The sequence below is a fragment of the Pseudorasbora parva genome, chromosome 3 (assembly GCF_024679245.1).
Source record: "Pseudorasbora parva isolate DD20220531a chromosome 3, ASM2467924v1, whole genome shotgun sequence".
NCBI lineage: Eukaryota > Metazoa > Chordata > Actinopteri > Cypriniformes > Gobionidae > Pseudorasbora > Pseudorasbora parva.
The window spans coordinates 46336997-46358332 of NC_090174.1; the positions used below are offsets into that span (position 1 = coordinate 46336997).

The window sequence follows — 21336 nt, forward strand, 5'->3', positions numbered from 1 at the left end:
ATATTGATATATAATAACAAAAAACAAAAAAAGAACGAAAAAATAAATTAACCTTTATTCAGCAAGGATGCAGGATGCAGTTTATATTTATATTATATATTTAAAATAAATGCTTTTAAACTTTCTATTCATCCATTTTTTTTTTAAAGTATCATGATTTACACAAAAATATCAAGCAGCACAACTGTTTTCATCACTGACAATAATAGGAATAATAAGAAATGTTTCTCATGCACCAAATCAGCTTATTAAAATGATTTCTAAAAAAAATATTGTGACAGTAATTCCTGCTAAAAATTCAGCATTGCTATCACAGGAATAAATCAATTTACAATATATTAAAAATTGAAAATTGTTATTTTAAATAATAACATTGTACTATATTTTTGATCAATTAAATGCAGTCTTGGTGAGCATAATAAACTTTAACTTGGATTAGAATACTTAATTTATATAAGTATAAATGCTATTTAGACCTTTATTTTGGAAAGTATGGAAATAAATACAGAGCCAAGAGTGATTGTGGGTAAAAAATCTGATTGCATAAGAAGTATGATAGAAAAAGACTGCGTTAAGGATGAGTTGAAGATTTACTTGAGATGGATTCAGGATTAGTCAAGATTAAGTTAAGGACACATTGAGGATATGTTCAGGAATCGTTAAGAATAAACTGAGGAAAGATTCTTTATTGGTTGTGGATTGGTCGAGGACAGATTCGACATTCGTTGTGGATTAGTTGAGGGCATTTGTCCTTGATTGAGGATGTATTGAGAATTTTTTTTTGATTCAAGACGAGGACAGCACAATTTCTTGAAGGGCGTTTTCTCTCCATTATTATAGAAAATGTCTTATTGTTATCCATATTTCATACTGTGAATTCTAATGTTTTGATGCTTACATTCACATTTGCCAATGACAACAACTGTTTGAGTGTCAAGCTCAAGCTGATATTCTCACAAAAAAACCTTGGTAGTGTAAATGAGAAGAGGCTTTGATGGTGATAATGGTCATTGAAAGCTTGAAGAGCAGTAGTGGATAGACAAGGCTGGCGGAAAAGAAGGATCCTCTGCTGTCCTTAAAGTATTCACATCTTATTTTTAATATCAGTTGCCTTTGAATGGTGTATAGCATGTTAAATGACATGCTCTGTTTCAGATAGTCTACAGTGCTTTATGATGTCCTCTAATTCAATATTTGATCCCAGGTGACCTGTTCTGATCTGGTACATGCTGTCCTGAAAGATTGCTTATCATGACCTGATACACAACAGGACATCCTGGTGCAGCTGATGTGTGATGGTTGGGTTTCAAATGGCACTGTGAAGTGTCTGAAACCATACGGTATCTTGTGGGATGCCAGGAACTTTAATATAATTAGTATGTTAATCAGTCTAAAAGGTATGATGGTATAAGTAAGATATCTTCTAGTATTGCTGATCACAGAAAATGGCGAGGATCCATGTGACATGTTACATCGTGTGTTGCTGGATGACTGCATAGAGGCTGCTACTGTTCATTTTTCATGCTGACAGTCGGTGAAAATTTGACCAATAAGCATGTGCTAAATGTTTTACAAAGGATAAATTGTAATAGAATGTACGAAACCAAGAGTTTGATTGTGCAAAATATGAATCAATTAATATGCACAGATGTACTTGCTCTTTGGACAAAGATGAAAGTATGTAGTGTTGGTCAAAGCAAGGTTGTGATGTCCAGATGTGAAGAACATAAACTTATGTGAAGAAGCTTTGAGTTTGCAACAATGGTTTCTGTCTTTATTGAATAGTGTGTTTGTATGTGGTAAACAATCCAACCATGACCAGAAATTTCAGATGTATTTTGCTGCATAGATGATTTGATGAATAATAACTGAAATGCTTTGTTGATTCTTCAATGTGTGCTTGTGGTGGATTTGTGCCACATTTGAATTACAGTACTCTGAATGGTTTATTAGATGTTGTGGGCCAGCTATCTTGCTGTTTTCGTCTTGTTTTCTCTTCTCGTATTTCTTTCCATTTATTACTATTGAAATTTGCTGCTATTCACAGTTCACCAAGGAATGATGTAAGATGCTAAACTCTGTAGCCTTTGGGCTGACTGTACTACTTTGTCATAATTAAGCTAATCTTTACTCAAGCTGATTTTAAATGTCACTTGTGTTTATTTTCTGATACTTCTGTGTTAGAGCTTGCCTAGAGGAACAGCCCTTTTACAGAAATGATTAAAGTCAACAATCAGTTTTCAGGCTGCAATGAGACTGGTTTATGCCCTTTAAATCATTTCATATGGCAAGAAAGACTTATTTGGTTAATAGAGTTATTTTTAATGTATGGGACAAGGGACATAGGACTGGGAAATTTAGCTAAAAACATAATTTTATTAGATTAATTTATTTTAGAGATGGGCATAGATTATTTTTATTTTGTGGGCATAGATTAATCTAGATTCATTTTGAAATTAAAGGTGCACTATGCAACTTTCCGTCCACTGGAGAGTGCCTATTCAAAACAAATGTGTAGTTTGATGACGCAAAGTTTGAGCGCAGTATCTTGGGAAATGTGGTCTTCACCTTACAGCCGGTGGAAAATAGGACTCGGGCAGAAATCACATTCATGCATGCGGTTATTAATGTTACTGTAGAGTAAAGCAGAGCAGGACAGAGTGTTGTGGACCTGATCACAGCTGCTGGAGCGGTTTTTATACAAACACGGCTCGCGAACACCGGGACTTTTATTTTGAGCGGGATGGGACACATTTGCCGGGTGCCCGCACTGATCCGCTCTTCCGGTTATGATTATGAGGTAATGCAGCTCTGTTTATCATATTAGATACATTTAGAGTGTTGAAAATGATGCTATGAGGTTACTCTGTGCGTTCACTTGTTCACACTGCTAAGAGTAAAGCGCTCCTGCCAAATAAAACCCGAAACCGAGGGTAGCACAGATATGACGCAATTGACAGGTGACTTTGTCAAACGCTATGCTGAAACGTCCCGGTCCTTACTTAAAATAGCAATTTTCTCACAATTTACAAATAGTTGAAAACATTTGGGATATTGTAGGTACTCAACTGAACAAAATATATAACACCGGCCTAGTGGTTTTTGGATATTTTACTGCAAAAATACTACATAGTGCCCCTTTAATCTAGATTAAAATGGCTCATCTGAATTCTGCCGAAGGCTTTCAGAATGTGTGTGCTACCCTCTCACGTACGTTACGCTAGTGGTGTAACGGTACAGATTGCTCACGGTTCGGTTTGTATCACGGTTTTAGGTTCACGGTTTCGGTACGGTTCTGTATTTACTATGTTCAGGGAGAAAGGACTACTGTCAAATAAAAATAAAGAAAATAAGAACAAATAACTTAAATACAAGCAGCAGCACAAATAAATACTATTGAGCAAAGATACTAATAAAATAAACAATGCTTTTTTTAGGTTTTTCAGGTAGGTCTAACATTAGTTTTTAGAGAAATTAAATAAAGAAATAATTGAAATAATTAAATAATTGCATATTTCACAGTTTAAAATAAATATTAATCCATATTAAATTTACACAAGCTATTCCATCAAGAGCAGTGAGTGATGTCCCTATCTTTTGTTTGACATTGAGTAAAGGTTACTGCCCCTTTAAGACATAATGCAGGGATATGCGTTGTCTTTCTCGACAGTATAAAGTTCACTTAAGGCATATTCAAACTCAGACTATAGCCCCATTCGCACGGGACTAGTATTATCTAGGGACCTCTGGTGATTTGTAATAATTGCAGAGAATGTCTGTGATCTTAATGCCGTGCGAATCGGCCATGCCTGTAATTTGTAAAGTAAAAATTCCCCCGCAAATTACCTAACATATTTCGCCAAACACAGAGGTCCTGTGATAATATTAGTCCCGTGCGAATCGGCATCTCTGTGATTTGGCCAGGATTAGGCGGATCGTATATAATTTTTGCAAGTTTTTTTTCTTCCTGTGAGCATTTCTATCTTTATCTTTCACAAAGAATAAAGTCAGCATTCATAACGTGCACTGTTATGAATTCCTGTGCAGCCGCACGGATTATACTTTCACTTTAGAATGAGTATCAATTTGGGAGTAAACTGATTGAATGGTGCGTTTAATATTAACATAAATTCTGTTCTTAATGAAAAACATAACAGAACAGTACAGTACAGTACAATGACAAGCTTGTTTAAATAGGCGCTTTTACATTTACTTTTGAAACTGAATCTTCCGCCGTATATTGTCAGCTTCTCACTCGTGATAAATGAAATCTGATTCCTGAACGAAATTATGTTTATTTATTACTACAAAATAATCAAAACGATATTGATGCCTGTTTTTGATTTCATACAGCTATATCTATAACGAAGTCTTGACATCATATCCGGGAGAAGTCAGTAAATTCGAGTAAAATCACAGGCTTGCTTATCCCGTGCAAATGTGCCACGCAAAACTCAGATGTGGGGGAGTAATTTCTAAATCACAGAGGTCCCTAGATAATACTAATCACAGAGGTACCCTAGATAATGCGAATAGTGCTTATGTCTGCTTGGATACTCATCAAGATGGACATGTTGACACACCCTCTGTGTGTGTGTCCGTTCAAGCGCAAGACTTGAAAGATAACTCAATATTTGTGCGCTGTGAGACGTGTGCGCACTTTGGGACGAGTGCACAGAGACAAATCTTCTCTCGGCATGCACAAATCCTCACTCGCGTCTTCTGGCTCTACACACGGGTGATGACGGAGAAAATGACTGGTCATATTCAAACATACGGCAGCACTCGCATGCACTGAACAGTTTACAAAGAAAGGCCGTTTTGCCCACGTTTTTCTTTTATTATCGCTGTTGTTTTAGTGCATCACTGAGAAGCCAGCATGTGTATCCATGGACAGAAACATGCATAAAGCATTATTTTCAAGTTGCAAACCATATTAAAGATGCGTCATCAGATGTGAGATGAACCGCGGTGTAAGTGCGTCCCGGCACCTTTTACACGGCATCCCTGCTCTCGTCAGACGGTACCCCGTTTGTGAAACGCTGGTGTAGACCCAGCTCCCAACTCAACTTTGAGAATAGATTAACAGGGTTATTTTTTTTTTACGCATGATAAGAGTCTCACGTTAACGCAGCACGTTAACGCCGATAACGGCACCCCACTCATTTATCTATAGATTTATGCATTCTTGAATGGAACAGAAATGGTCAGAATGTCCATAATTTCAAACAAACAGCCATTCTAGCATGTATAGGTATGTATTCAAATGTTTTATGTCAGTATTCCCGTTTTGTTGATTATCCTCGTACGCACAGTCTTAAATGAGTTAAAAGTGTTAAATGAACGTAAAGAGTTGAAGGGCTCGACAATAAAGACTTACTGTCATTCAGTATAGTAATGTTGCTTGGGACATTTGACACAATTGTCACTTGTCTGGTTGGGCTAGTGCTGCATTGCCAAATTTGATCAAATTTTATGTGTTTTTAAGCCTTGCAAATTTAAATATACAAGAAGACGTGAAAGGGAACTCAGTTCAATAGTGTGAGAAGTTATGTGTGCTGTATCTTTGACAGCGTTCGAATGCTGAATTTAGCTCTTTCACATCATCTTGCGCTTGAACGGATATATTCACACAAAATGACGTAAAAAAATGCCAGTCCCGGGCGAGTATCCTTGTAAACATAGTTGGTTATATCTTAAGTGAACATAAACAGGTGAGAAATAAAATGCATGTGTAGTAGTATATTGGATCCGTGCAGCTCTTAAAGTAACAGCATCTTAATATTCCTGCTACTGTCATTGTTTTCTATGCTAATAAAACAACAAAAGACAGTGAAAAAATCACTTACTGTTCTTCATTGAATAACTTTAAAGGGGTACTTCAGCGCTGGGAAGATGAATCTGTATCTAAACTGGGTCATTAATGTAGTAGAAATGTGAAATTATTTTTTGAATTTGGTGCTTTCTAGACTGAGAAAAGACAGAAAACGTGTTTTTCTCTCATGGGGATGAAAGACTACAATTCCCAGAATGCTTCGCTTCCCTGTGAGGCCACCGCTCCTGAATCACTTTTACTTTCCCACCACCGTGTTCATCTTCATAAAATCAGTTCAGTTTGAGAACAGACACTACAATTAAAAACTGAACGTGTCTGTTCACTATATTGTGATTTAGCCGCTGAGGAAGTGTCAGGACACACGCAGCAGGAGTCAGATTACACGCATCGTGATGAGCTGAATGAGCTCTCGTGATGAGAGCTGAGGTAAACGCGTCCACGCTCGCGGCAGTAATTCTCAGTGCATGTTCAGTCTGGCACGTTTTCAGTTCATGCCTTTGGAAGATTAACTTTCATAAGAATTAACTTGAGAAGATAAAATACTCACTTTGCTCTGCCGGCCGCACCGTTTCCATGAATGCCTGCAGCTGAGCTGTGAGTGCGACCCCATCCCCCATGTGCAAGCTGAAAACATGCGGAAATAGCTCCCTCTGCTGGCTGTAGTCTTTAGCGTCTGGCCAAGCATTTTACTGATGTACCGGAGTAATTTTTCCAGAAATAAAATGCATAAATCTCTCGTCTCAGGGGGATATAAGAGCACGATCATTCGAATATACTCCAGGGTTTCTACTGATAGAAAGCCATATGCTAATCACTGAAGTAACCCTTTAATAAGGATTGATCAATATTTAATTTATAGAGTGAAGACTATGCAGTCTCTACCCGAAAATTACATTTAGACTGACTTTTCTATTGTATTTGGGCTATTGCTTGTAGTTTAAATATTTATTTTGTTTATTTTATTACTGACAGTTTAGTGTCATAACTTTATTTATTAAGGCCAAAAACACAAAGACAATTACTAGGACTGTATTTCTGTCAGGACCACTGTCGTCAAGGAAGATTGCTTGACTATTAGCCTAGGGTTTAAATTGCCTTTATGTTTCCATTCTGGGTAAGAACTCCCTGCGCATCCATGCAGCCAGTGTTGCCAGATTGGGCGGGTTTGGGCGGGTGGACAAAATTTGGGCTGGTTTGGGGTCAGTTTGGCGGTTTTCAAATATCTAAATTTTATAGTCTAATGGGTTAATAACAAACTCAAATGTGCATGTACTCCATAAAACCAGTCATCATGACACACACAGGGCCAGCGTAGAGTCAGCTGGCAGGTGTTGAGGTCGCCAGAGCATGTCATTTCAGCCAATCAGTGATCAGCAGGGAGACGCGCTCATTCATGAAAGGTTTTAGCGCGAAATTTTAGCTGGATATTCAAGTGATCGCTATGCAAAAGTGTCATAAATATACAGTAATGAGTGGGAGCGTAAACCAACTCTCAAAACATGGATTACACCTGTGACTCGAAGATTCTTTAACCAACTCTAAGAGCACAGATGAATGACTCAAATATACTGTATGACTCCTGTCCATCATGTGCACACTGATCAGGACAAGCACCTTTTAAACCTGACTGCGTTCTACTCGTCCCCACAGCTGCTGAAAGAGGTTAATCAGAGGTTAATAACGATTAATCAATTTGTTCTGCGTTATGTTTTATAAATATGTATTTCACGAAATACGTTACTGTAGTTCTGTCTAAAGAAGCACAACACAAAGATAAACGCGTTCTTGTTCATTTTTGGTTGTAGGATTATCATACAGTAGGGCAGGCTTTGTATCAGTGAATGACACATTTTGGCTGTGGTGTGTGTGCATTAATGTGTGTGTAATGCCTGCTAATTTCGTTGTTTAGTTCAATCACTTATATTGGGCACTTTTTGCACTTAAATTAGTTTATACTTACTGTTTACATTTGAAAATGATAGCCTATATATGTCATCATCGGTTAATTTCAAGATTTTTACAGTTTCCACTTGGAAATTTTAGTCATACATGAATTTGCCCTGTTTTGATCTGTTTTCCTGGGAAATTGTTAATTTATTTATTTATTTATTTTTGTCATCATTATTTTGTTTTAAGGAAATAAAATGGTGCTAATCAATCTTGACTGACATGGCAATGCAATTATTTTACATTATTTTATTATTTAAAATTTTGGGCTGTTTTTTTCTTGGATTGGGTGGGTTTTAGTGAGCTTTTGGGATGGATATCATCAACCCAATCTGGCAACACTGCATGCAGCCTAGCATTGATAAGAGCAGGGAGAGCAGCAATAACCCCCTTAGGGTAAACAGAGCCAACCAACATGATGTATTACAGATATCATTAATGTTGATATTTAAATGTACAAAATAATTCAGGAATTTAGTCTGATTCAAGAGGAATTAGAATACCATGTCCTGACTAGACGAGAGGAGGTGCTGGGGGTGGAGGAGGGTAAATGAGAGCTGATAGTACTGAAGGAGCTTATATATGCATGCAGTGATAGACATCATGTTCCTATGGGTAGACGTGATCAGCTGACAGCCAGCTGATGCATCTTTAACTAAGGCCCCATCCACACGGAGACGGGTTCAGCTGTATACGTATACATTTTGTACCATATCAGCGCTTCGTCCACACAGATCCGGCGTTTTGGAAGCATGAATCCGATATTTTCTGAAACCGGGCCTCAGAGTGGATGAATCTGAAAATGACAATCTTATGTTTTCGTGTGTACAGCCAATCGGTATATTTTGCGAAACGGTGATGTCATCACACTACGTCCAGCACGTTGAAAGAGTTAAGGGATACAATAACAGGCACTGGGCATGCGCACATCAATATTGCGTCATTTAATTACCATATTTGCAATATTGTAAGGGTAGGTTTAGGGTTGGGGTAGGTGTAGGTGTTAATAAAACACATCTGTTAAAGGGGTGATGAATTGAGAAATCAACTTTCTCTTGAGCTTTTGATATATAAAAGGTCATGATAATTTAAAATTATCCTCTAAGTTTCAGAGCTAAAAAACGTCATTGTTAGTCAAAGAAAAGCTTTTATAGACACCAGGCTCAGCAAACGGTCCTGTGCTTCATACTTACGTCATTGTGCGACGAAACACAAACCTCTACAGAACGTCTAATTCAGTAGCCCCGCCCACCGACTCATGGAGGGCTCGTGCTAGCTGGTCAACAACAATAAACATGCTGAGGAAGATTAAGATATTGCGCTATTCCTGGTTGTGGAAGAACACAGTCGCTGCATAAGCTTCCTTCGGATCCTAATATTAGGAATGAGTGGTTGAACTTTATTTTTAATGAAGTTCCAGCTCACATGGGGAAGACATGTTCACTTCAGTTCACTGCGGAATCGTTTGTAAACAAATCTCTGGTCAATGCACTACTAGTGCAACACACTTATGTGAGTAAAACTTGTTTTTATATGTGATAGTATTGCATTGTTAGATCGTTTTGCTTATGTGTACGTGTCTGACAGAAACATAACTTTAGCACGCTGCACGCGTAATAAGCCAGGGCTCACAAAGCCCGGCAGGCCGACAATTCTTATTATATTCCGTTCTTGTTCTGCCATTACCTCTCTCTCTCTCTCTCTCTCTCTCTCTCTCTCTCTCTCTCTCTCTCTCTCTCTCTCTCTCTCTCTCTCTCTCTCTCTCTCTTTCTCTCTTTCTCTCTCTCTCTCTCTCTCTCTCTCTCTCTCTCTCTCTCTCTCTCAAGTTGCTGCTTCTCCCTCAATCTCTCCTCTTCCTCATGTGAACTGACAGTGGAGCTTAAGCTCATTAAATATGCAAATCTTATCCAATCCTAGCCGTGGGCGTTTACTTCCAAGTCTCCAGTGCGGCACGCCCACCAAAACCCAGCGTTTTGAAGCGAGCCTCAAAACCAGTGTAGAAAATAGCCTATTACTTATTAGTTATGATGTTTTTGAATGTAACAACCACACAAACATCATTAGTTGACCTCAGACAACAGTATAAAAAAATAAAAAAGCAAGTTCATGACACCTTTAAGTAGCAAATGTATTTATTGTTATTTTATCGTGAGATTTTGCCTCACCTCCTACCACTATACCTCCTTCTAGCCACAACTCTTCTTCTACATTTTTAGTGTATTTCTGTGGCAGAATTACAGCGCCACACACTGGCCTGGCATGTACACTACACCGTTTTGAGTCGTTTTCATTGCACTCCTGTGTACAGAGATATTTCTTGAAATAAGGAGAAAAAAAGATCCGATTGGGAAAGCTCTGGTTTCGTGTGGAAGGGGCCTAACATGACCTGCCAGAACTGATGCTACATTTTGTTTGTCAGATCATGATTGCACATCTTAAGTTGACAGCAGGCTAATAAACTTGCTGCTTTTTGTCTGTCAAAATCACTCACTGCTCTTGACTGAATAACTTGTAGCTTTAATAAGGTTTAGTTCATATTATATTTATAATTTATACAGTGAAGACATATGTTCATGTTTGATTTTTCAATTTATATATATTTACCTGTTAGACCTACCTGAAAATCTTAAAGCACTGTTTACAAGGTTACATGGGTCAAAAACAATAACTTTTTTGTGCATTTCACAGGCCAAGTAAACTGGCTTAACTAGGCCAGTAGAAAAAAGTAAATGTAATCCACACGGCTCCAGGGGTTTAATAAAGGCCTTCTGATCAAAGTGATGTGGCTTTGTAAAAAACAAAAAAATAACCATCCAAATATCATCTTTATAAAGTAAAATATCTAGCTTCCATAATTAACTCTGAATGCAGTCTGACAGAAGCTATATATTTTACTTAACGTGTTCAATATAGATAATTTTTTTTAACATAAATGCGTGATGCTGGGTTCAGAGGGCCTTTATTAACCCCCCAGATCCGTGTGGATTACTTTTTAAATTGATGGATGGATGCTTTTTTTGCTTCACATTTCGGGCTGCTATTCACTGCCATTATAAAGCTTGGATTAGCCAGGACAATTTTTTAATATAACTCTGATTGTATTCGTCTAAAAGAAAGAAGAATGTCATCTATATCTAGGATGGTAAGTAATTTTAAGTAAATCGTGGGGTAATTTTCATTTTTGGGTGAACTATCCCTTTCAGGTCACTTAAATGAAAAGTTTGTATATTGTTTTAGATTGCCTATTAATTGTTAAAATTGGTAGCTTTCAATTATACTGTAATGTTGAATGACTATAATTAATAGCTAAAAATGAGAAAAAATTAATATCATGTATTCATTCACAATGTATTCACAAGCCTTCATTCATAGTGCATACTAAAAAGATGCCATTATACAAATAAATAAAATATACTTTTTTACTGATCTTTCTGATGTTTCTACTTTATTTTGGAGATTCAATGTGGAAGAAATACTTATTAGCAAGAAAGCATTGCTAGTTTACTAGTCTAAGGACACCGTAAGAAATGTCATTTGCAAATGTTTAAAAGAGGATTAAAATCCTCTCTGCATTCTCTGTCGTGTAAATTGTTACCCTTAGCAAAGTCATTGTGAATATACTGTGACTATTTAATGGGTCACCATCACCCAGCCCTAATGGGATGTGGATCAGTGCCATATCATGGGTTATAAAAGGCTAATGTCATAGTATGACATAATATCTTCAATTATAATAAATGGCATGATTCTTTCTGCTTTTGATCTGTAAATGCCAGTGGAAATCAGTATATTCTTGGCTACTCTATGTGGGTGGGACTCACATGTATCTCCAGGCCTTTTGTGAAACTTGTGATTAATGTTGTTCTGTTACTTCAGTGCCAACGTTTTTAAAGCTTTGTTCAGGCGATTTCTGTGGACCATATCAAACATGCAAACCAATCTCATGAGTGAAATAGCTTTTTATAATCTGAATCCTGCAGTGAATTAGATTCACCAGCAGATGCTAGGGAATATTTGTATAAATGTTGAATATTCTGTTTAGCTGTGTAGAAATTAGTTTTCTGCTTCACTATTTTAAGTCAAAGTTTTATGTCTGAACGCGTTGTGTGTTTGACTTTGAATTGTCAGATGTTTGCTTGTTCTGTTCAGTTTGAAGAAGGAGAGTCTAATTCTGCTTTCTATGCAATCTGGAACATGCTTCCTTTTCTCTCTCTGTTCTTGAGGATTTTGTTTCAGGACTACAGCTGTGTCAGAACTCAGGATCTATTTTACAGTTATGGTCAATTTTTAGAATTTAAAATGTTGTATTTTTATTTTGTAGAATACTTGCAATAATGACCCAGTGCTTTTGAAAAATAAATAATAAATCTAAAACAAATATGATTGATTTAAATAACAAAACAATTATATTCATTGATGTCTATATTTTTAAATAATATTTAACAAACCAATTGCTTTGAGCGGTGTGAGCTGAAACATCAATAAACTGAAGCGATATACATAAAATAAACTTTATATTACAAATTATATTTGCACAAATTAACTAAACCTGCGCTAAAGCGTGAACCTGAAGCACAAAGAATCCACAACATTCTATTACAAGAATGTTCTGATTATAATGTTATGTATATGACAGATTGGTCTGGCTTTTACTTTATATTCATTATGAAATTGTAAAAAAAAAAGAAAATAATTTTTTTTAAGTCACCTGATCATCGTTTTTATGATCGATCATTGCTGTCCCTTTCGAGTACTTGAGTACTTGTCCCCATACCTAAAGCAAATGTTATGATTCTTTACAAGTGTATTTTGAGCTAAATAGAATTCGAGAAACATAAAGATTATTATAAGCTTAATTGTCTCAAATTCGTAAGTTCACAAGTTTCATATTAATCCTTTTTCATTGATGGATGCCTCAGAATTTGTTCAAATCTAATCTCTTGAATAGTGAAACATCTCTTGAAACCTGAGAAACAGTAGAAGCAATGACACTACGTCCCGCTGTGATTGGAGAACTCTGTCATTTTGGAAAGATCCCATCTCCAGACTCACTCAGCTCAGCATCTTCATGGTTGACCTGGACCAATCACACGACATGTTGATGTCCTTAAAACCGATATTAGGTGTGTTCGACTTGAAGCAGCACTGCAAAGACCGATCAGTGTATGACATCCAAAGTTCTGTGAAACATTTAGTGAGCAGATGTCCTCCTAATAATTTGATTCACTCTTGTGGTAATTTAATGTCATACACCAATCAGTCTGCACATCGCTTCTTCATGTCGAATGCACATCTGGCCTCCTTGTTTCACCAGGTCATTCATAAGAACACATGATGTGACATACAATAATAGTTCTAGAAAGACACATTATCTCCTTTTCTCACAGGCACACTGAACATTTTTGTTGTTTTTTGTTGGTTTAACTTAAAAAAGTAAGTAACCTGGTGCCTTAAAATTTTGAGTTTATTGAAATAAAAAATTTGAGTTGATACAATGAAGGAAATTGTTTAATAAATAGAACTCAAAATATTATTGTATCTGAACCACATTAAAAAAATTGATAAAGCATGAAAATAGCACTATTTGGCATGTGTCAATGCGTCATCAGAAATAAAACACAATTACTCAATATGCTTACAAAATATTTTCAAAATCTCAAAAAATGTTCATTGTATTAACTCAAAATTGTAAGGTAACCAGGTAACTCTTTTCTAAATAATTTTTTACAGTGCAAAAATCAAACATGCAAGATTGAAACACTAATTAAGTACTACAAATGAATGATTAAACTCTATATCTATCTATCTATCTATCTATCTATCTATCTATCTATCTATCTATCTATCTATCTATCTATCTATCTATCTATCTATCTATCTATCTATCTATCTATCTATCTATCTATCTGTCTGTCTGTCTGTCTGTCTGTCTGTCTGTCTGTCTGTCTGTCTGTCTGTCTGTCTGTCTGTCTGTCTGTCTGTCTGTCTGTCTGTCTGTCTGTCTGTCTGTCTGTCTGTCTGTCTGTCTGTCTGTCTGTCTGGCAAACCTAGCAACCAGCAATGACACCCTATAAATGCTTGGCAACCAGTCTGACCTCCTCAGCAACCATCTCAATCACCCTAGCAATCAGCTAGATCACCTGCAATGCTTAGCAATCAGATAGAAAATTCTAGCAGCCAGCTAAGACACCCTAGCAATGCCTAGCAACTAACCCGAACACCTTAGCAGCGCCTACCAACCAGCTAGAAAAAAATCTAGCAATGCTTAGCAATAGTCAGAACTCCCCAGCAACTAGCTCAAACACCTTAGCAACCAGCCAGAAAATTCTAGCAGCCAGCTAAGACACCCTAGCAATACTTAACAACCAGTCAGAATACCTTAGCATCCAGCTAGAACCATCTATACAGTTTTTCCATTCCATTTTCAGTGTCATTCTCCTATCCTTCATTTTTTTTTTTGATTTCCATCCAAACAGCCCCCTTTTCCTGTTTCTTTCTCTATTCCCTCTCCATCTCTTTGTTTCTCCCTGTTTCTCTCTGTCTTTGTGTTTCTCCATCTGTTTCTCTGCCTTCTCTCTCTCCTTCTCACACACTCTGCAGTACAGGGGAGCAGGCGACTTGTGCCAAAAGGAGAAATGCTGCACTGCATTATGAAACACAAACGCACACACGTATGGACACGCACACGTGTACACACACACACACACACACACACACACACACACACACACACACACACACACACACACACACACACACACACACACACACACACACACACACACACACACTGACACACACTGACACACATTGACACACACAGTGAGGATCTGTGATGGAAAGAAGGATGAATATCGTTTTAAAAAGAGATTCAGGGGTGAATTTAATTTCATGTGTTTCTGCAGGGAAGAATGAACCTTTACACACTGATGGAGAGGGAGAGAGGGAGACTGTGTGTGTGTGTGTGTATGTATGTATGTGTACGTGTGTGTGTGTGTGTGTGTGTGTGTGTGTGTGTGTGTGTGTGTCCACCCTATTTTAGGAGGCTGGACTTCAGCCATGGTTCTGAAGAGACAGATACTCTCTATACTTTGATCTCTTTCCATCTTACACATACACACTCAGGCAAGGATAAAGGGTGAGGGACAGAGCAGTAACAAGTCGATGGATTATGTTACATGTGTTTAGGAGGGCGAGGAGCTGATCCAGGAACAGCCCGAGTTGCGATCGGTGGTGGAGATAAAGTTGAAGGAAATCAGGGAGTGCTGGTCTCATCTGAGAACACCACAAAGTCAAGGCCCGCCAGCTCTTTGAAACCCAGAACCACCGCACTACCGACCTGCCTACCAACACCCTTAGCGACCTGGACCAGCATCTCAACGTCATACAGGAGCAGCCGCCCACGCTAGGCTCCGCCCATACCACTCAACCCACCCTCCTTCAGCCCCCGTCCCACTTTCAGCCAGCAACTCCAGAGGATACAAGTGAGACCAGAAACTGCCACTGAATGATAGTTCTTGGATTTGGGAAATGCATTTTCATTTGTAATCTCTCTTAATCCTCATTTCTTAGTCGTTGGAAGCCCAAATGCAGCTTTATCATGGTGTTGGTGAAGTCAGGGGCAGTGCTGATTCCCGGAGACCAGAAGCAGAGGAGCAAGAAGGTGTGGTGGAGACCCGAATCGTGCGTCTAATTGAGCCTCTGAAGGAAAGAAGGCGGATCCTTCTTGCGTCAAAAGAAATGCACCAAGTCACCCAGGACCTGGAGGATGAGATTGTGAGTATCCTTTCCTTTCCTTTCCTTCCTTTCCTTTCCTTTCCTTTCCTTTCCTTTCCTTTCCTTTCCTTTCCTTTCCTTTCCTTTCCTTTCCTTTCTTTCCTTTCCTTTCCTTTCCTTTCCTTTCCTTTCCTTTCCTTTCCTTTCCTTTCCTTTCCTTTCCTTTCCTTTCCTTTCCTTTCCTTTCCTTGTTGCTCATTGAAGCATTAAATTTGGCACATTTTGCACTACGGAGATAATGCATATATCAAATTGTGCTGCTTGTTAACGAGTGAAGTTATTACTTTTCTGGGTAACACTTTACAATAAGGTTCATTAGTTAACTACATTAGTTAACTGTACTAATAATGAACTGCACTTATAAAGCATTTATTTAATTTTGCTATTGTTAATTTCAACCATGGGTGTCGGAACCATTGTGTGTGGGTGGGACAAGACCCACTCACTTTTATCGTCTCTAATTCAGCACATGTCTCCTTACCTTGACTACCCCTTAACCGAGAAACTTATTAAGAAACGTATTATTAAACACATGTTAAACGCTTTATTTCCCCTTTTCTAATATTTTCTATTTTTTATTGAAAATAAATACCTTTCCGATCTGATATGTGATGGGGAAAGGGAGTAGAGTGAGTGTGGCAAAAGGCGGATTCGATCCTATGCTTGATATGCGTCAAAACTTGATGCCATGCATCTTACCCCTACTCTATAGCCACGGTAAATAATATAGTGATTTCTGTAATTTTGTCTGGCCCAATCAATCGTTTAGTAAACAGCACTTTTTCTGTCTGGACACGGAGCATAAAAAACATGCAACTTGTTCATTATCATTTATCTGTAAAACTGTTGATGTCTATGGCAGTTAAATGAATATAGCCTTTTTATTAGACTATTGGTATTGACTGGTTTGAGGTCTTTTTTGGTATACGAAAGGGATATGGCCTAAAACACACCATAATGCAGGAAATCACATCTATGAAAACATTTTTTTTTTCTGGGGAGAATCCCCAGACCCCCCCGCAAAACAATTTCCCCACCTATCATATTTTGCCTTAACCGCTACTGACCCACCCACTTTTTATTTGCTTCCGACGCCCATGATTTCAACATTTACTAATACTTTATTCAAATCTTGTTAACATTAGTTCTTGCACTGTGAACTAACATGAAGAAACCATGAACAGATTTTATTTTTATTTTATTAACTAACACTAACAAAGATGAGCAAATACAGTAACAAATGTCCTACTCATGGTTAGTTCATGTTAGTTAATACATTAACTAATGTTAACTAATGAAACCATATTTTAAAGTGTTACCCTTTTCTAAGCAATAGAAAAACAATAAAAAGGTTGAAAAATTCCCAGCTTCACAAAATCAGCTCTCAAATCTTAGCAATTACATAAAGACATTCTAAAAAATGCTTAGATTATAGGGCTTCTACGATTTGTGGAAAAATCTATTTATATAAATTGCGATGCAGTTTGAAAAAAAGTTCCAAGTTTGGATTGCACACTTTGGCCAAAAATGTTGTGATTTTTAAAAAAATATATATTTCAATATAACTATATAGTAATTAATTGTATTATTATTATTATTATTATTATTATTATTATTACTAAATAAAATATTACAATAAATCAATGCTATTGTAATATTTCACTGTGAAATAAAAAATACAATTTATTTTACAATATAACTGTAAAATTACAGTAATATTTGTGTTTTATTATGTGTTTTCATTTTTACATTTTCAAACGGTAAACTCTCAAGCTTTTATTTTGGTGAAAATGCGGTTTTAATTTTAGTTTAATTTACGATTAATCATGCGGCCCTATCAGAAAACTGCATAGCAATTATTTATTAACTAGCCACAATGCTCTGTGCGTTTTGCATGGGCAGTCACCACTCACATGTTTTTATGTTCTAAAATTGTATGTATTTTTGCTATACCTAAAGCCCTCTTTTTCTCTGTTTTGGGTTTTGTAGATATGGATTCAGGAGCGGTTACGTTTGGCCTCATCTACAGAATATGGGGCCAATCTGCAGAGTGTCCAGCATTTAATCAAAAGCCATGAGGTGATAGTCACAAACCTGTTGACAGAACAACTATTGTGTTGTTTTCTGAACTCTGATGAATATGATTCTGGTACATTCTCAGACAGGTAGTAGTGTTTCTGTGATATGTGGGGATATGCTTCTTTTTACAATTAGTCACTAAAAAAATGTCTTTTGATGTCAATTTGAAAGGTTAGCTTTGATCAAATTAGTTAAACTGCTCTTTGCTCTAATATATTTTGTCTTGTTTTGATATACCAGATGCATAACTGATCTAATGTCATTTCTACATTGTATAATCATGTATGTTATTTGGATATTTCCTGTTAACATTCCATAACTATAAGACTATAAAAGAAAGCGTTCTGGGAATCAGTGATGTATTGTAGACCAACAGTCAAATAATATACAAGTAGCTTATGTAGTCTGTCTCTCAAATTGCATTGATTATTTGCTTAATTTATAATATAAAAGGAAATTCACACTAAGGACAATAACTGTAATTATAACTATGAGTTTTAATAATCTTTCTAAATCTATGCCCACAGCAGACAAGATAACTACAGCTTGTGCTTATAATAAACCGAATGTTATATTCTGTTGTTATGGATGCTAATATGGTTATTGTTATAGCTATTTTATAATAATCATCTTGGTATGAACTTGCCTTAAAAGCCAAACTATTAAATTATTACCTGTTATTTTTTAACACATCATTAGTCATATGGCAGATTTCTAGATATTGCTGTGGCTTAAAGATTGAGGATATTTAAATTAGCTGCCCTGTGTTTGATCGCCTGGTTCTCGTCGCTTCCAGTGATGAATTTTGATTGGTTGCTTTGATTGACATTTCACTTATGTATAATTGGACTTGTAGGCGCTGCAGATGGAGATGCAGGCTCGGAGGGGGCGGCTCGAGGAGGTGCTGGACAGGGCAGAGGCCATTGCTGCCCTGAGGACCCCAGAGGTGGAGCTTGTGCGGGAGGGGGCGGGGCATGTGAGGCAGCTGTGGGAGGTGCTCCAGGTAGAGATGGAACGTCGCACAGTGATGCTGGATGCTGTGAGCCACGCACAGCAGTATTATACCCAGGCAGCGAAGGCGGAGTCTTGGCTTAGTGGACAGAAGCTACAGGGTCCTCAATGAAGAAAAAGGAAATGTATGTACTATATGTAAAACTCAATCCACTTAAATCAGGGGTTTTCAAAGTGGGGTCTGTAAGGGAGTGCTAGGGGGTTAAAAACGCGTTAACGCAAATTCATTTTAACGGCACTAAATTTATTAACGCGCGTTAACGCAGCGCGCATTTTCTGTTTGATCCGTGGCATAGCCCTTAGTTGGAAAAAGTTGGAGCAGTCAGACGCAAAGGATGCAGCAGCAAACATTAATAGGGGAAGAAAAGGGTTGACATTAACATTAATATTCTAAACCAAAAGTGCAGCATTGCCTACATAAGCTACCATATTTTTCTATTTAAATTAGACTCCAGAAAGAAAATTGCGTTTTTTCACCGAGCACATTCTCTGCAGTCTGAGCGCGATGCACTGCAGCTCCTCTCGCTCATGTCTGAGGTAAATTTCGGTACCGAAACCTTGAACCTAAAACCGTGATACGAACCGAACTGTGAGCAATCTGTACCGTTACACCTCTAGTGTAACGTACGTGAGAGGGTTAGCACACACATTCTGAAAGCCTTTTAATCTAGATTAATTTCCAAATTAATCTACATTAAAAAAAATAAAAATTAATCTATGCCCACCTCTAATATTATAATTTGATAAATTAGATTTTTCATTTGTATTTGAATAAAAAATTAAGTAAATAAGAGCAAATAAATAATGCATCTAACAGTTTTTAATAAATTGGGCCTTTATAGAAACACTTTATAGAACACCAAAAATGTATGCGTGTGCTTATTAAAAGTTTTGATAATAGCAGGGTTGTAAATTGTTGTCAATACAGTGTGGTCTGTTTGTCTTTTACAATGTAAACCAAGATTTATTCTCTCTCTCTCTCTCTCTCTCTCTCTCTCTCTCTCTCTCTCTCGCTCTCTCTCTCCTCTCTTTGTAGGACGAGGCTAGCACTCTTAGGTTACTGAAAGAGCAGTTGGCCTTAGAGCAAACAGTGGAGAATTATGCTGAGACAGTGGGCTCACTGTCCCAGCAGTGCCGTCGAATGCTTGAGTTGGGACATCCAGACAGGTAAATATAAATTTCTCACTTACACCAAGTCCAAAATAGGCTCACCACAACAAATCTTTTCCATGTTAATCTTAAGTTTTTGGCCAGGCTCTACATTTTGTTGGCCCCATCCACAGTAAAATTCAGTTCTTCAAATCTTTGATTGCGCTGTCCATCAGTCTCTCACATGCTGCATACACTACCATTTAAAAGTCTGTGGTCAGTATTTTATTTTTTAAAGAAAGTAATTAATACTTTTATTCAATAAGGATACATTAATTTGATCAAAAATTACAGACCTAATGATTTTTAATGTTTCTTTTTATCAAAGAATTCTGAAAAAAAGTTAAAAAAAAAAATAACAAGTATAAAAAAAGTAAAAAAAAAAAAAAAAAGATATATATATATAAATATGTATATATATATATATATAATTTTTTTTTAAAGATGTTTTTAGTATTGATGATGATAAGATTTTTTTCTTGAGCACATTAGAATGATTTCTGAAGGATCATGTGACACTAAAGACTGGAGGAATGTCTATTGAAAATTCAGCTTTGCTATTATAGGAAAAAAAATCAAGCGTATAGCGTCAGTTCTGGCAGGTCATGTTAGTCAAACTCGCATCAACTGGCTATATTCTTCCTATTACCTATAGGAATATGATGTCTATCACCACATACATATATAAGCTCCTTCAGTACTATCAGCAGCTATCGTGATTCTCCAGCTCTCGTTTACCCTCCTCCACCCCCAGCTCCTCCTCTCGTCTAGTCAGGACGTGGTATTCTAATTCCTCTTGAATCAGACTAAATTCCTGAATTATTTTGTACATTTAAATATCAACATTAATGATATCTGCAATACATCATGTTGGTTGGCTCTGCTTACCCTAAGGGGGGTTATTGCTGCTCTCCCTGCTCTTATCAATGCTAGGCTGCATGGATGCGCAGGGAGTTCTTACTCAGAATGGAACCATAATGGCAATTTAAACTATATGCTAATAGTCAATCAATCATCTTTGACGATAGTGGTCCTGACATAATTACATTTTAAAATGTATTTAAATAGAAAACTGTTTTTATAATAATTTACAATATCACTGTTGTATTTAATCAAATAAATGCAGCTTTGGTGAGCATAAAATACTTATTTGAAAAAAATATATACTGACCCCAAACTTTTGGGCGGTCGATTTATCTTTTTGCTATAAAGGAATTATGGCCCTCTCTCAGAATTTAACCTCAGTCTATCTCTTTCTTTCTCTTGCCTCTATCTCAGTGAGCAAATCACCAAACAGCAGGCTCACATAGACCGGCTGTATGTATCTCTGAAAGACCTGGTGGAACAGAGGAAAACAAAGCTGGAGCAGCAGTACTGGTTGTATCAGTTGAAGCGAGAGGTGGAGGCACTGGAGAAATGGATCTCTGAGAGGGAGGCGGTTGCCAGCTCCACTGAGTTAGGCCAGGACCTGGAGCATGTCACGGTATCACCAGCTCACACTTAACTCTAGTCGAGATTAAAAAAATTAACCCTGTTTA

At 37.1% G+C, this 21336-nt stretch overlaps 1 protein-coding gene across 1 annotated transcript in view; it reads left to right on the top strand.

Annotated features, from left to right (window-relative positions):
* sptbn4a (spectrin, beta, non-erythrocytic 4a) overlaps positions 1-21336 on the top strand; it is a 39216-nt gene that overhangs the window by 312 nt on the left and 17568 nt on the right. Inside the window, 9 exon segments of the mRNA XM_067439195.1 lie at positions 14972-15069; positions 15071-15197; positions 15250-15267; positions 15356-15559; positions 17549-17638; positions 18495-18746; positions 18748-18774; positions 19686-19816; positions 21077-21281. Coding sequence (XP_067295296.1) covers positions 14972-15069; positions 15071-15197; positions 15250-15267; positions 15356-15559; positions 17549-17638; positions 18495-18746; positions 18748-18774; positions 19686-19816; positions 21077-21281 — 1152 coding nt within the window.